A 16,713-nucleotide genomic window follows, 5' to 3' on the forward strand; every position below is an offset into this window, starting at 1 on the left:
CACTTTTATGCAAATTTGAAAATTTAATGGAATGCTTAGTTTTCTAGGAATGTGGAAATTACCAGAGTTATTCAAGAAATAGAAAAATATGAATACAAGCCATGAAAGATCTTTTCAACAGTAAGAAGTTTATCTTCCCTGAATTCTTCCCACTCTAGTGGGTTTGCATAGAACACAAACTATTTTAGAGAATTTCTAGAAAAAGAGGGAAAGCTGCCTTGTTTGCTTCTTGAGGGCACGAATACCTTCTTGTGAAACTGGAAAAAGAAAGTAGAAGAACAGAACATTGTAGACCAGCTACTATTATGATTATAGAGTCAAAAAATTGGAAACCAAGTACCAGTGTATCTAATATTGCTCTATTAAAAAAAATCATAGCCAAGTGGAGTTTCATTTATGAATACAAAAATGATAGAACAACATGAGATATATTAATATAATATTCCTTCTCAAAGGATTAAAGGAGGAGAGCTATATGATCTTAATAGATGCAAGGGAAAAAATCATAAACTTTATTTGGCACTTGGACTTCCCTTAATCTGATTAAATGCAGTTCAGTCGCTCAGTCATGTCCGACTCTTTGCAACCCCATGGACTGCAGCACACCAGACCTCCCTGTCCATCACCAACTCCCAGAGTTAACCCAAGCTTACATCCATTGAGTCGGTGATGTCATCCAACCATCTCATCCTCTGTTGTCCCCTTCTTCTCCTATCTTCAGTCTTTCCCAGCATCAGGGCCTTTTCCAATGAGTCAGTTCTTCGCATCAGGTGCCCAAAGTATTGGAGTTTCAGCTTCAGCATCAGTCCTTCCAATGAACACTCAGGACTGATCTCCTTTAGGATGGATCTCCTTGTAGTCCAAGGGACTCTTAGGAGTCTTTTCCAACACCACAGTTCAAAAGCTTTAATTCTTCAGTGCTCAGCTTTCTTCACAGTCCAACTCTCACATCCATACATGACTACTGGAAAAACCATAGCCTTTGACTAGACGGACCTTTGTTGGCAAAGTAATGTCTCTGCTTTTGAATATGCTATCTAGGTTGATCATAACTTTTCTTCTAAGAAGTAAGCATCTTTTAATTTTGTGGCTGTAGTCAATGTCTGCAGTGATTTTGGAGCCCCCAAAATAAAGTCAGCCACTGTTTCCACTGTTTCCCCATCTATTTGCCATGAAGTGATGGGACCAGATGCCATGATCTTAGTTTTCTGAATGTTGAGCTTTAAGCCAACTTTTTCACTCTTCTCTTTTACTTTCATCAAGAGGCTCTTCAGTTCCTCTTCACTTTCTGCCATAAGGGTGGTGTCATCTGCATATCTGAAGTTATTGATATTTCTCCCAGCAATCTTGATTCCAGCTTGTGCTTTCTCCAGCCCAGCATTTCTCATGATGTACTCTGCATATAAGTTAAATAAGCAGGGTGACAATATACAGCCTTGATGTACTCCTTTTCCTATTTGGAAACAGTCTGTTCTAACTGTTGCTTCCTGACCTGCATACAGATTTCTCAAGAGGCAGGTCAGGTGGTCTGGTATTCCTGTCTCTTTCAGAATTTTCTGCAGTTTATTCTGATCCACACAGTCAAAGGCTTTGGCATAGTCAATAAAGCATAAATAGATGTTTTTCTGGAACTGTCTTGTTTTTTTGATGATCCAGCAGATGTTGGCAATTTGATATCTGGTTCCTCTGCCTTTTCTAAATCCAGCTTGAACATCTGGAAGTTCACAGTTCATGTATTGCTGAAGCCTGGCTTGGAGAATTTTGAGCGTTACTTTACTAGATTAAAGGTATCTGTAAAATGTCTGTGGCAAACATGATGCCTTATGAGAATTGAATTGCATTCACTTTGAAGATGAGATGTTCTCTACTACCTTTTTTTATTGCATATTGCATTGCAGGCCATAAACAGTGCCTTATTGAGACAAGAACTGTAAATGTAGAAGTGGTGTAAAGAAAAGGACAAAATGTGGATGAATCAATGGGTGGAAAATCCAAGAGAATATACAGATTCTCAGGACTAAGAGAGCTCAGTTAGGTTTCTGAGTGCACAGTCCACGGACTCCAGCCATGGCCAGCAGTGGCCTGTGAACTGATTAGATTGTTTCTTCTGTTAAATGGTTGCTCATATTCTTTGTCCATTACTTGTTAGGTTTTTACCTCATTATTATTCGATGAGAGGAATTTATATATTCCAGATATATCCTCTGTCAGCCATAAGTACCACAAAAATCTTCTCCAAGTCTGTGGCAGATCCTGTTATTGTGTTTAAGATGTATTCCATCAAACATACTTTTTAATTTTGATTTTTTAAACTGTGGCCCTGGGATAATATTTTAGAAGGGGGTTTTTAATAATCAGCTCATAAACATATGAAAAGATATATGCCCTGTCTAGTAAACAGGGAAAAGAAAATTAGAATACTAAGAAGCTATTTCATATCTATCTGGTGGGCAAAATTTGATGCTATCGGGATGGTGAGAATTTGGAGCACTGTGAATGCTGCCCTTGTGGGTGGGGTAAAGCTGGGAACAGCCTTCGAAGATCAGCTTGCTGAATAGCATAAATCTGTGACTAGGAGTCGTCTGCAGGCAAATGATGCAGAGAAACTTTCTCACACATGCAAAAGGACAGTATCCACGACTGCGTTATTCCTAACAGAGAGATTGACTGTCAGCAGAAAGGGATTGGATGTGGTGTGTTCCTACAAGAGACAGCTGTGCGGCAGTGGGTGTGAATGAAACAGAGCCACGTGTGTCAAAGCAGGTACATTCCCAAAAGTGGAGAAAGCAAGCCACAGTGCAGTGTCAGCCATGCACAACACAATACTCCATTCTATTTATGAAGTGGCTCAGACTGCAAAGAATCTGCCTGCAATGTGGGAGACCTGGGTTTGATCCCTGGGTCGGAAAGATCCCCTGGAGAAGGAAATGGCAACCCACTCCAGTATTCCTGCCTGGAAAATCCCATGCACAGAGGAGCCTGGTGGGCTACAGTCCATGGAGTCACAAAGAGTCAGACACAGCTGAGCAACACACACACACACACACACACACACACACACACACACACACGTGGTTTGTTGAAGATATACTGAGGAATACTGATGAACCAAACTTAGGGTAGTGTTACCATTGGTGATGATGGGATTTGAGGTAGGAAAGATGTACCAGGTCTTTAACTATTACATGTCGAGTTTTATTTCATTTAAAAAATCTTAATCAGGTACCAGTGTTGCAGAGTATTAAGATTTGAAAAAATGGAGTGGAGGGTGCTTAGGTGCTTGTATAACATCTTCTAGATTTTATGTTTACGATATCTCACAGACGTAACCATGATGGTGGTGGTGGTGACGACCTGGGAAAAAGCAGGCCTGCTGCCTCTCTCCCCAGTAGGCCACAGGATACTCATTACCACGCCTGAGTTGATCATGGTCCAAGACTTGATCCTTAGCTTTGCTAATTTGTTTTTCACAACAAACTGTGGAAAATTCTTTTTAAAAAATTCTTAAAGAGATGGGAATACCAGACCACCTGATGTGCCTCCTGAGAAATCTGTATGCAGGTCAAGAAGCAACAGTTAGAACTGGACATGGAACAACAGACTGGTTCCAAATAGGAAAAGGAGTATGTCAAGGCTGTATATTGTCACCCTGCTTATTTAACTTATATGCAGAGTACATCATGTGAAATGCTGGGTTGGATGAAGCACAGCTGGAATCAAGATTGCTGGGAGAAATCTCAATAACCTCAGATATGCAGATGACACCACCTTTATGGCAGAAAGTGAAGAAGAACTAAAGAGCCTCTTGATGAAAGTCAAAGAGGAGGGTGAAAAAGTTGACTTAAAGTTCAACATTCAGAAAACGAAGATTATGGCATCCGGTTCCATCACTTCATAGCAAATAGATGGGGAAACAGTGGCCGACTTTTATTTTTGGGGGCTCCAAATCACTGCAGATGGTGACTGCAGCCATGGAATTAAAAAATGCTTGCTCCTTGGAAGAAAAGCTATGACCTACCTAGACAGCATATTAAAAAACAGAGACATTACTTTGCCAACAAAGGTCCATCTAGTCAAGGCTATGGTTTTTCCAGTAGTCATTTATGGATGTGAGAATTGGAATATGAAGAAAGCTGAGCGCTGAAGAATTGATGCTTCTGAACTGTGGTGTTGGAGAAGACTCTTGAGAGTCCCTTGGACTGCAAAGAGATCCAACCAGTCCATCCTGAAGGAAATCAGTCCTGAATAGTCTTTGGAAGGACTGATGCTGAAGCTGAAACTCCAATATTTTGGCCACCTGATGTAAAGAACTGACTCATTGGAAAAGACCCTGATGCTGGGAAAGATTGAAGGTAGGAGGAGAAGGGGACGACAGAGGATGAGATGGTTGGATGGCATCACGGACTCAATGAATGTGAGTTTGAATAAGCTCCGGGAGTTGGTGATGGACAGGGAGGCCTGGCATGCTGCAGTACATGGGGTTGCAAAGAGTTGGACATGACTGAGTGACTGAACTGAACTGAATTTGTTTTTGCTTGTTTATTTTTCTCCCCATGCTTTGCTTTGTTTTGTTGTCAGCAAATCAAAGCTAGATTTGTCTCTCAGGGGCAGACTCCAGTTAAAATCACAGAATAAATCCAAAATTTATTTCTAAAATTTATTTAGGTCAATAATTTCTAAAGAGAAATACACATGACAGCAACCAGAACCTTGAAATACTGTGAATGATCCTGGTATTTCCCCTCCAGGTGTTTCATGGGAAGCTGAGACCCAGCTAGAAGGCCCACTTTGGACACACAGCAAGACTCTGCTGCCATGGAGACTGACATCCAGGGTCCCCATTTGCCGGAAATTTACCCCTACGTGGGACCCCAGGGCGTGATTAGACCACGGGCTGGTGTTGAATGCTTAGGGTAGTGGGGTCTTCACAGCCCTCTCTGGGGACCCTGCTGGTGTCAGAGAGGGATTGAGCCCCAGGTGCTTGGTAGAAGATGCCTGGGTAGATGCCTGTTGATACACAGCAGCCAAGTGCATATGATAACCCTTATTAGGATGACAGCAACCTTTCCAGTATTCAGAGTCCTTCTTTGTTTCTTGATTGTCCCATTAACCATGCAAAATTGTAAGGGCCAGTTTCACAGATGAAGAAGGATGCAGTGCCTCAGATCACTCAGTTACCAAGGTTACCACAGGCCAGACCATCAGTGGGGCTGGGAGGTAGGTTGAAGGCATGGGGTAAACAGCATATTTCTGTACCCCTTTCCACAACATGGGGCAGCCTTCAATGTTATTAAACGGAGCCCCTAACTTCCCAGTCTGAGGACGTGTGGTGGTTGAATATTTCATCAGTGTCTCGACCAAACCTACGTATAACATTTGCATCAGAGACAAGCCTCCCCAGAGACACGTTCCTTCTGCACCCTGAGGGCTCAGGTGCTCAGGGCACTAGACATCAGCTGATTGAAAGATCAGATACGATGGCCGTCTGGTCTCACAGAAATTTAAAGCTCAATAAGATATTTTTAAAAATCATTGTGTGTCCAGTTTTTTAAAGTCCCCACTTGACAGGAAATTACCAGAATGACCCATGGAAACTTAAGTGAACTTGACCCAAAGCTATCCTCCACATCACACTGCCTCAGCTGCATCGTCTGGGAGGGAGAACAGAACTGACTGCAGACTCTCCATGCTGCTGCTGCCAAATAAGCCCCGGCTTCTGCTCAGTTCTCAGAGAAGCTCCAGGATGAAGGTGCCCCTGACAGCTAGCCGCCCTAGTGGGTTTCTATATCAGGCAGGCGTTCTTTCACCAGCTCTGAAGCAGAGAAGACTGCTTGGCAGCGACAGAGCTCTTTACGTGCAAGATTTATTCTGTTTCTTTTTAAAGAAATTCTTCAAACAACCCCTCCTTTTTCTTGGCTCAGTGTGAAGACTTAGGATCTGAATTCATATGCATACATATAACACTCTTAAACTCACAAGGTATGAGTTATTTCCCAGTTTTTACTTGTCATCCCTCTTTACCTTAGAAATAGGATATACCTCTTAAATTTCCTAATTGCCAATTCCTAGCAAAACTTGGTGCCTTATGACTGGAGAGGAATTTTAATAAAATGGTATGAATGCTGTGTTCTGAAAAATGTGTTCAAAGCCCCTTGAGAATGCCAAATGCTCGTGGAAGACGAGGCTTCCTGCAGAGAGACAGAAAACGAGGAAATAGGACGTGATTGCATCGGCTGAGTTTACTATGATTTGAGCCTGAAAAATGCTCCCTTCTCTCCTTTTGATTTTTCACGTGGCTGCACCAGACAGAGTTCAGTAAATTTGCTCAGCTCAGCAAAGCACCCCCCTCAACTGTGTGAAGTGGGGTCTGATTGCAGAGAGTATTGGCTCCTATCCTGGGGTTCTTATTTCATTAGCGTTGCCGATTAGGTTCTTGGGAATGACATTTGTTGGTCATTTGTTTACAGTTGAACCTTGCAGATTCTTACTTCCTTAATCTAACAATCAACAAATTCTTAAAACTGAAAAAAAAAAAAAAAAAAAAAAAAACCCTAGCCTATCAATCTACTTGTCATTAAAGACTTGACATTAATTCCAGAATGCATTCTTTTCCCCAACAGTGACTGGTATGTCATTTTCTCATAGTTAATTAAAATCCAGCTATCCATATAACTAAAATAAACAGAAGCCCATTTTGTGATCTGACCTAATTGCTTTTTAATTGTACTGCTTTTCTTGCTCATTTTCAAAATTTGCTCTCTGAAATAGTTTTCCCAATCCTGAGGGAAAATAATGTGTCAACCATTTTCCTTTAAGGCACTGCTGAGCTCCAAATATATTAATCTTTCTCCTTTTCCTACTCATTTCTCATCTTTAAGATGAATAGTTTTAATTCTGGGAGCAGATCATTTGCAGCTGTGGTCAATTACATTAAGAGCTAAAGAGTAAGACAAGTTCTTCAAAAAATACTTGTTTGACTGCGGTGGGGTCTTTGTTGTGGCATGAGAACTCTTAGTTGTGGCATGTGGGATCTAGTGCCCTGACCCGGGGTTGAGTCCAGACTCCCTGCCTTGAGAGCACTTAGCCACTGCACCACCAGGAAAGTCCCGAGAGTAAAACAAACTCTTGAAAATATATTGGCCCAACGGAAAGTGTTCCACCTTCTTTGATACCAGTGCAGGGATCCCAGATGGTGAGCACAGTGTGGAGGGGACCGCGTCCCTGGTGGCTGACTGATGGTCCCCACCCTACTGCAGGCAAGATCATCGCTGTCTCCACCTCGGGCCAAGAGCTGCTTCCAGAGGCCAAAAAGGCTTTAGCTGTCTGTCCTCACCGCTTTTCCCAGCTAGAATCAGTAGTACCACCAGCCTGATGAATCCTGAATGCCCTCATGCCATAATTTGTTCGCAGCAGTCCTCAAGAGCTATAAGCCTGCCTGGGGTCTTGTTCTCTCAGGATTCTCTGGAGCATCACCTCTCTGCTGGCGTGTTTTTCGAGGTCACGGAGCTTTCGAGGGACTTGCAGTGTCCCTTATGTTGTTCCTGCTGAGCCCGACCTCCCTTTGCTGGTCCTTGCTGTTGCCTAGTGGGTGCTGGCTCAGCATCTTCAGCCCAGGGCTCTAGAGTCCTGTGTTCTGAAACAGCTTTTCTGGGCCCTCACAGCCTTGTGTCTGTCTGCAGGGAAATGCAGACAGAGAAGTGCAGACTCGAGAAGTGCCTGTTGCAGTCTGCCCACAATTTGCAGGGACTTTATTCAGCCTGGTCCCAGGTTCTTTCAGTGCTGCTGGAAGTAGAAGGGGAGCTGATGGGCTCAAAGGCCCAACCATCCTCCCCTCTCCCACAGCAGCCTGCAGGACTGGCACCTAGGACGACACAGTCTGGCAAGGGGAGGGGTGTGTGTCCTGCGATCCAGGACCAGGGTAGAGCCGGATACCAAATACAGCTCAGCTAAGAATCCCAGCAACCCACATGCTTGCTGCAGGCAAAGTAGGAGAGAAGAAAAGAGCAGCATCACACGGTTGATTCCACGCCTCAGAAGTAACCGCTGTGAGTTGTGAAAAGCACGTCTATATAGGTGTATCAGCATGTGCCACTGAATGGGAATTCACTGTTTCGAAACACTTTTTTTTTTTTTAACACATTAGAAAGATGTTCTCAGTATGTTACTTTTTGCTGAAATCTTTCATCTCTTAAACTGTTGCTTTGGTTGTGTTTTTCTGTTTCCTGATGTACCCTTGTCACTGCATCTCATAATAGGCCAGTGCCTCCTACAAACGGCAGGTTCACCCCTGAGTGCTGTCCTGCAGGGCCAGCTGCCCGTGCTGTCGGGGCTCGCTGGGGTTTGTCCCATCTCATGGTTCAGGTCCCTCTTTCTTTTCCTGTAGGTGTCAGCGGAAGCAGTGGCGGGTAGATCTGCCAGCCACCAGCGTGGTCATCACATTTCACAATGAAGCCAGGTCAGCTTTGCTGAGGACAGTGGTCAGGTGAGGCCCACACCTGCCACCCGTTCCCACCCACTGAAGCTTAGAGGGGCATCCCCGGCAGGGATGCAGAGCAAGAGCCAAGTGCCCAGCACAGCCAGGCAAGGGCTGTCCGGGGGAGCAGACAGGTCTCCTGACTGTGCAGCACAGGAGGGGCTGGCAGCTCCTCCATCCAGGACTGGGGCCAGGGGATGAGAGTTTCCCACCCCCATCACACCCCTGAAAGGCCTGCAACTTTATCTTTCTGCCTTTCCTCAGTGTCCTTAAGAAAAGCCCGCCCCACCTGATAAAAGAAATCATCTTGGTGGATGACTACAGCAATGACCGTAAGTAGAGACCGATCCCCCACCCCCACCCCCTCCTTCTGGCCCTTCTCCTGGGCCCCAGCCTTTCTGGGCTGTGGATGCTAAGGACAAGTTTGAAGAAAAGGCCTCAAGAAGTGGGAGCAGCAGAAAGAGGGCCTCTCTGAAACCCCAAGGGGCTCATCAGCCCATAGGTGATGGAGAATCACCATCCCTGCCCCCCAAGCCCTTTGTAAACTTGAGGTTCAAAAGCTTTGCTTCTTTTCTTTTCCCAGCTGAAGACGGAGCTCTTTTGGGGAAAATTGAGAAAGTACGTGTACTTCGAAATGATCGGCGAGAAGGTAAGACTTCTCTTAATTCAATACTAAAACAGTTGAATTCTGACTTTTCCTGAACCCAGTAATAATGTGAAGAAACATTTCAGCTACAGGAACAATTAACTGTCTGGTCTTTTGTCTGCCTCCCTCCAGCACAGCCTCTTGGGAGCCTCTCCCAGCAAACATAGGAAGGACATTAAAAGCTTACCTAATTGAAATTGTGCACGAGGGCTAGAGTTCAAATTACATTGTTATTTATGTATTTAGAAAACTGGCTTCTCTCTTTCACAACCTAGGAAATCTTATCAAGTCCCTTGAGTACTAGAATTAAGAAGAAAAACTGAGATTTAGTAATGAGAACTTTAATGACTCCATGCTTCAGGCATCTGATAAAATAACTGGGATTCAAGTTTGACAGCTTGCCCAAGGTGAACCATCCAAAAAGGGGAAAGAGCACTGTAATTACATGCTTATTGGATTTGCAAATGCCAGCCTTGAAACCTGCTGTCAGTCTTGTCTTTGCTGGAGCTGGGCTCATCCAGTCCACTTTATTGGCAGTTGTAAGAGAGACTCCAGAGGGGAAAGCATTACTTTGAAGTGTCTGGAAAGGAAACTGAAATCACAGTGTAATTAACACCCAGTGCATCCATGCTGGTCGAGAGCTAATGGCTGGATTCTTGGCTCTTCCAGGGTCCTGAGAACCTTTCTGTAGGGAAAACGGCAGAGCTTTAAACTATGTGCTGTTTTTGCTATTTGAGGATGACTGTTGATCCTGGAGTGGTGGCTGTGCCCTGTGATCAGTGAACACTGTCTTTCATCTGGTCCCCTGTGTGCTCCAGCTGGAGTCAGTCTTTCTTAGCAAGAATCTCATCAGCCAATAAAGTGGGTGAGCCTGTTAGGGCGATGTCATCAACATCATATTTTAACCAACAAAGATCACCAGTCCAGATGTTCGTGATGCATAAACAATGGGGTCAGCCTTGCCGCTAAGCAAACTGTTTGCTGGACTCAAGCTTTGATTAAACCAAAATCTTGCACTGTACTTGCCCCCAAAGAAGTTACATAATAACTTGTTGAAATCAAAACCAAAGTGTCGTCTGGCACGGGGAAAAAAGGTGAAGAGGAAAAAAAAAAAGAAAAATTATCTTTCATGTTGGCCGTTGTAACTGGCAAACTGCATGCTAGCCGTATCAGAGTGCCTTTAACCTGCTTAGAAATCAAAAGCAGTGTTTCTAAAAGAAACTTGCCATTTGCTTCAAGTTAGGCTGTTCATGTGGAGGAGAACCCACCTTGTTTTGGGAAAGAATGAAGAGGAACAGCTGTGGGAAGCCAGATTGTGATAGACCTATGTGGAACACATGAGGAATGAGATAGTTGAGTCAAAAAATACACACACAAATGTGTGTGTGCCTGTGTGTGTGTATCCCATATAGTTAAACATATACAGAAGTGCTCACAACAATGCTGCTAGATGACAGAGCAAGCCAACTGCTTGAAATCTTACAGCGAAGGAGCAATCCTGGGGTCGTTTAGTGCTGGGAGTTAATTGTGCCAGCGTTCCTTACCTGGCTTTTGATTATAGTCACCTAGGGAACCTAAAAGAAGACCATTCCTGGATGCTACCCACAACTGAATTAGAATTTTTAGATGTCTAGGGGTGGGGCCTGGGCATCTGCATTTTGATAATACCGATGTACTTTGAAAGTTTGAAAACCTAGTTGTTGTACAGATGGAAACATTAAGGTTGAAAGAAGTTAAGTTGCGTTTTCAAGATCATCCAGCTATTTAATGACAGTAGTGGGGCCAAAACCATGTTCATAAGCCGAGTTCTCAATTTGTCCCATGTGCTTTTTGTTCCTTTGTTCCTACTGTCCTGCCTGATTAATTGATTTTTTCCAGGTTATTGATATATATAATTGACATAAAATATTGTATTCATTTGCGGTATACAATATAGTGATTTGATGTATGTATATATTGTGAAGTGATCACCACAGTAAGCTTAGTTAACACCCATCACCTCACACAGCTCCAAGTTCTTTTTCTTGTGATGAGAACTTTCAGGATCTACTCTCAAAGCAACTTTCAAATATACAAAACAGTATTATTAACTACGGTCACCACGCTGCACATCACATCCCAGAACTTTTATCTCATTAACTGGAAACTTGTACTTTTTGACCACATTCACCCATCCCCCTCCCTCTGCTGCTGCTGCTGCTAAGTCGCTTCAGTCGTGGCCGACTCTGTGCGACCCCATAGACGGCAGCCCATCAGGCTCCGCCGTCCCTGGGATTCTCCAGGCAAGAACACTAGAGTGGGTTGCCATTTCCTTCTCCAGTGCATGAAAGTGAAAAGTGAAATTGAAGTTGTTCAGTCGTGTCCGACTCTTAGCGACCCCATGGACTGAAGCCTACCAGGCTCCTCTGTCCATGGGATTTTCCAGGCAAGAGTACTCTAGTACTCTTGAGGGCTCCCTCCCTCTAGCAACCATCAATCTGTTCTCTTTATCGTTGAGATAATTTTTTTAGATTCCCATATTAGTGAGCTCACTGAGTATTTGTCTTTTTCTCTGTTTGACTTTTTTCGTGTAGCATTATGCCTTCAAGATCCATCCATATTGTTGCTGCAAATGGCAGTGTGTGAGTGTGTGTGTGTGTGTGACATTTTCTTTATCCATTTGTCTATCAGTGGACATTTAGTTTGCTTCAGTGTCTTGGCTATTGTAAATAATACTGGTGATTTTTATTTCCTTGGAATTGCTAGAGCGTACGGTAGTTCTACTTTTAATTTTTGAAGACTGTCCATACTGTTTTCTATAGTGAATACACATATTTACATTCCTACAAACTGTACAAGGGTTCCCTTTTCTCCACGTCCTTACCAGCACTTGATATCTCTTGTCTTTTTGATGACAGACATTCTGTGAAGTGTGAGGTGTTTTGGTTTGAATCCCCTGATGATTATGATTATAATTATGATTATATATAATAAAATTATGATTATATGATATGGATATCATAAAATACATACCATATAATTATATGATATGAGTTATATGGTTATATAATTATATGATAAAATGTGATTATAATTACATAATTATAATACCCTTTATGTTGAGCACCTTTTCATGTACGTGTTGTCCATTTATATGTCTTCATTGGAAAAACGTCTTTTCAATTCCTCTGCCTATTTTTAATCAGATTATTTTGTTTTTGTTTTCGCTATTGAGTTGTATGAGTTCTTTATGTATTTTGGACACTAATCTCTTATCAGTTGCGTGATTTCCAAATACTTTTTCTCGTTCTATAGGTTGCCTTCTCATTTTATGAAGTTTCTCTGTGTGCGTGTGTGTGTGTGTGTGTGCGTGCTCTGCAGAAGCTTTTTATTTTGATGTACTCCCATTGTTTTTGCTTTTGCTGCCTTTGCTTTGGTGTCAAATTTTAAAAAAGATTATTGCCACCACTTGATGGGCATGAGTCTGAGTGAACTCCAGGAGTTGTGATGGACAGGGAGGCCTGCATGCTGCCATTCATGGGGTCGCAAAGAGTCGGACACGACTGAATGACTGAACTGAACTGAATGTTAAGAAGCTTACCTATATTTTCTTCTAGAAGTTTTATGGTTTCAAGCCTTAATTTTCAGACCCTTAATCCATTTTGAGTTGGTTTTTGTGTATAATGTAAGATAGGGGTCCAGTTTCTTTCTTTTGCTTGTGGCTGTCCAGTTTCCCAACACCATTTATTAAAGAGATTATCCTTTCTCCATGTGTATTCTTAGTTCCTTTGTTGTAAATTAATAGCCATATGTGTGTGTGTGTTCATTTCTGGGCTCTCCATTCTGTCTCATTGACCTATATACCTATTTTTAGGCCAAGGACATACTGTTTTGATTGCTATAGCTTGGTAATGTAGTTTGAAGTAATTTTTGTTTATTTTAGTGTTCCATTTTCATATTTTTTGTAGCTTTTTAGCTATGCAGTTCTTATACTGGTTGCTCTGAGTGTTAGAACATACATTTTTAACTTGTAACAGTCTATTTAGAGTCAATTACAACTTTATGTAAAACCTTGCAACAATTAATTCCATTTCTGTCTCTTGTCCTGTATATTATTGTTGTCATATATTTCCTTCATTTGTTGTTATGATATGGTTTAAACCCCAAAATACAGTGTTAAAACACTTGATTTAAATAATGTTATCTTATAAAGAAATTAGAATATATAAATGGACTGTAAAATTTATCCTTGTATTTTTTGTTTCTAGTATCTTCATTTTTTTCCCTAGATTCAGCTTTCTGACTAATGTCATTTCCCTCCAGCCCAGAGAACCTTTAAAAGTTCATTTTTCTTGTAGGAAATAAAATCTCTCACTTTCTCTTTGTCTGAAAAGCCTTTCTTTTTCCTTTGTTAGTGAAGAGTGTGTTCTCTGAGTAGAATTGTGAGCTGACCATTTGTCTGTCTTCCAGCACTGTGAACACGCTGTCCCACTGCCTCTGGCCTCTGTCTCTCTGCTCATGTGTAGGCGTCTGAGCTGAGCATTCATCTGTCTTCCAGCACTGTGAACACACCGCCCCACTGCCTCTGGCCTCTGTCTCTCTGCTCACGTGTAGGCGTCTGAGCTGACCATTCGTCTGTCTTCCAGCACTGTGAACACGCCGCCCCACTGCCTCTGGCCTCTGTCTCTCTGCTCACATGTAGGCGTCTGAGCTGACCATTCGTCTGTCTTCCAGCACTGTGAACACACCGCCCCACTGCCTCTGGCCTCTGTCTCTCTGCTTATGTGTAGGCGTCTGAGCTGACCATTCGTCTGTCTTCCAGCACTGAACATGCCGCCCCACTGTCTCTGGCCTCTGTCTCTCTGTCCACGTGCAGGCGTCTGAGCTGACCGTTCATCTGTCTTCCAGCACTGAACACGCCACCCCACTGTCTCTGGCCTCTGTCTCTCTGTCCACGTGCAGGCGTCTGAGCTGACCGTTCATCTGTCTTCCAGCACTGAACACGCCACCCCACTGTCTCTGGCCTCTGTCTCTCTGTCCACGTGCAGGCGTCTGAGCTGACCGTTCATCTGTCTTCCAGCACTGAACACGCCACCCCACTGTCTCTGGCCTCTGTCTCTCTGTCCACGTGCAGGCATCTGAGCTGACCATTAGTCTGTCTTCCAGCACTGTGAACACGCCGCCCCACTGTCTCTCGCCTCTGTCTCTCTGTTCACGTGTAGGCGTCTGAGCTGACCACTCGTCTGTCTTCCAGCACTGTGAACACACCACCCCACTGTCTCCAATCTCTGTCTCTCTGTCTCACGTGTAGGCGTCTGAACTGTTAGTCTGTCTTCCAGCACTGTGAACACGCCACCCCACTGTCTCTTGCCTCTGTTTCTCTGTTCACGTGTAGGCGTCTGAACTGACTCTTCGTCTGTCTTCCAGCACTGTGAACATGCTGCCCCACTGTCTCTCGCCTATGTCTCTCTGTTCACGTGTAGGCGTCTGAGCTGACCGTTCGTCTGTCTTCCAGCACTGTGAACACACTGCCCCACTGCCTCTGATCTCTGTCTCTCTGCTCATGTGTAGGCGTCCGTGTTGCTGGCTCCTTGTCTGCTGCAGGGTATTTCTTCTTGCTGATTTGCAGACTGTCTCTTTATCTTTGGTTTCAGCATTTTGACTGTGACCTGGTTATATTTGATTTGCCTTGCCTTTATCCTGCTCCAGATTTGCTGACCCCTTTGAATTTGTAAGTTGAAGTTTTCACTGAATTTGGGAAATCTTTGGCCTCCTATTTCTTTACATATTGTTTCATGCCTCATTCTTGGCCTCTAGGTGTACATATGTGTTATACCACTTGATATTATCCATAGGTTGCTTCAGCTTTTTTTATCTTTCAGTATTATTCTCTGTATTCACCAGATAGATCAGTCTTTATTGATCCATTTTCAAATTCACTGATATGGTTAATCTACTATTCAGCCCAGTCAATTTTTTATTTCAGACAATTGCAGTTTTCAGTTCAGGAATATCCATTTAATTCTTGTAGTTTCCATTTCTATGCTGAGATTCCCCATGTTTGCTCATTCCAATCATCATTTCCTTGGAGTTCTTGGATAAAGTTATTATAATAGCATCTTTAAAATCCTCATCTGTTGATTGCAACATCTGAATCATCTCAGGATGTTTCTATTGACTTTTTTTCTCTTGAATATGGAATACATTTTTCTCTTCTCATGTCTGCTAATTTTTTTTATTTTATGTTGGAAATGGTGAATGATATGTTGTAGAGACACTGCTGCTGCTGCTAAGTCACTTCAGTCGTGTCCGACTCTGTGTGACCCCATAGACAGCAGCTCACCAGGCTCCCCTGTCCCTGGGATTCTCCAGGCAAGAACACTGGAGTGGGTTGCCATTTCCTTCTCCAATGCATGAAAGTGAAAAGTGAAAGTGAAGTCGCTCAGTCGTGTCTGACCCTTAGCAACCACATGGACTGCAGCCTACCAGGCTCCTCCGTCCATGGGATTTTCTAGGCAAGAGTACTGGAGTGGGGTGCCATTGCCTTCGTCATGTAGAGACACTAGATTCTGTTATCTTTCTCTAGAGAAAGATCTTTGTTATATATGGTTAATTAAATAACCAGCTTATGACCTTGAACTTGTGTAGGTTTGTCGTTATGCTTCACTAGGATGAGTGTGTCTTAGGTGAAACCCTTATTCCTGAGACATAGTCTGTATTCCTAATGTGTCCCTGCTGGAGTTTCTGTAGAACTGCGGTGTTTACCAAACCCTTCTAGCTTGGCAGAACTCGAGTGCCAGAACTTGATTCCAGCAGAAATCTCCGTCCTTTCTGTCTTCTAATTGTTTATCTTCATGGACTCTTTAGGGTCTCCTCTGTGCCTGCAGGTCAGGAGTCAGCCAAGGATTTCAGGGATCACCAGATCCCTCCCAGGATCTCCTCGTTCTGTTTCAGCCACTCTAGAAACCCCAGACTCTACCCTCTGATACTTCAACCCCAAACAGCTGCATTGCAGTGGATTAGAGAGTAACACTAGGGGGAAATCCCATGTAAAGAGAACTTTCGGTCCATGTGATTTTATTATTGTTATTGTTTGGCTACACTGGTCTTCACTCTGGTCCTCGGCCTTTCTCTGGGCATGGCTCGCAGGGGCTTCTCTCTAGTCTCAGCACACGCGCTTCTCCTGCTGTGCACATGCACCTGGTTGTCCCCACTACGTGGGATCTTACTTCCCCAGCCAGGGGTCAAACCCAGATCCCCTGCCCTGGAAGGTGGATTCTTAACCATTAGACCACCAGGGAAATCCCTAATTCTCTTCATTTAGGGGTTGAATGCCCTCTAGTTGGAGAAGGCAATGGCACCCCACTCCAGTATTCTTGCCTGGCAAATCCCATGGATGGAGGAGCCTGGTAGGGTGCAGTCCATGGGGTCGCTAAGAGTCGGACACGACTGAGCGACTTCACTTTCACTTTTCACTTTCATGCATTGGAGGAGGAAATGGCAACCCACTCCAGTGTTCTTGCCTGGAGAGTCCCAGGGACGGGAGAGCCTGGTGGGCTGCCGTCTATGGGGTCGCACAGAGTCAGACACGACTGAAGTGACTTAGCAGCAGCAG

General features: G+C 43.6%; 1 protein-coding gene across 1 annotated transcript in view; it reads left to right on the plus strand.

Moving 5' to 3' along the window:
- Positions 1 to 16,713, plus strand: part of GALNT2 (polypeptide N-acetylgalactosaminyltransferase 2) — a 186,564-nt gene that overhangs the window by 135,383 nt on the left and 34,468 nt on the right. Inside the window, exons 4-6 of the mRNA XM_061404791.1 lie at positions 8,384 to 8,482; positions 8,738 to 8,805; positions 9,057 to 9,122. Coding sequence (XP_061260775.1) covers positions 8,384 to 8,482; positions 8,738 to 8,805; positions 9,057 to 9,122 — 233 coding nt within the window. The remainder of the gene's footprint in view (positions 1 to 8,383; positions 8,483 to 8,737; positions 8,806 to 9,056; positions 9,123 to 16,713) is intronic.

This window comes from Bos javanicus, chromosome 28, assembly GCF_032452875.1.
Source record: "Bos javanicus breed banteng chromosome 28, ARS-OSU_banteng_1.0, whole genome shotgun sequence".
Taxonomy (NCBI): Eukaryota; Metazoa; Chordata; class Mammalia; order Artiodactyla; family Bovidae; genus Bos; species Bos javanicus.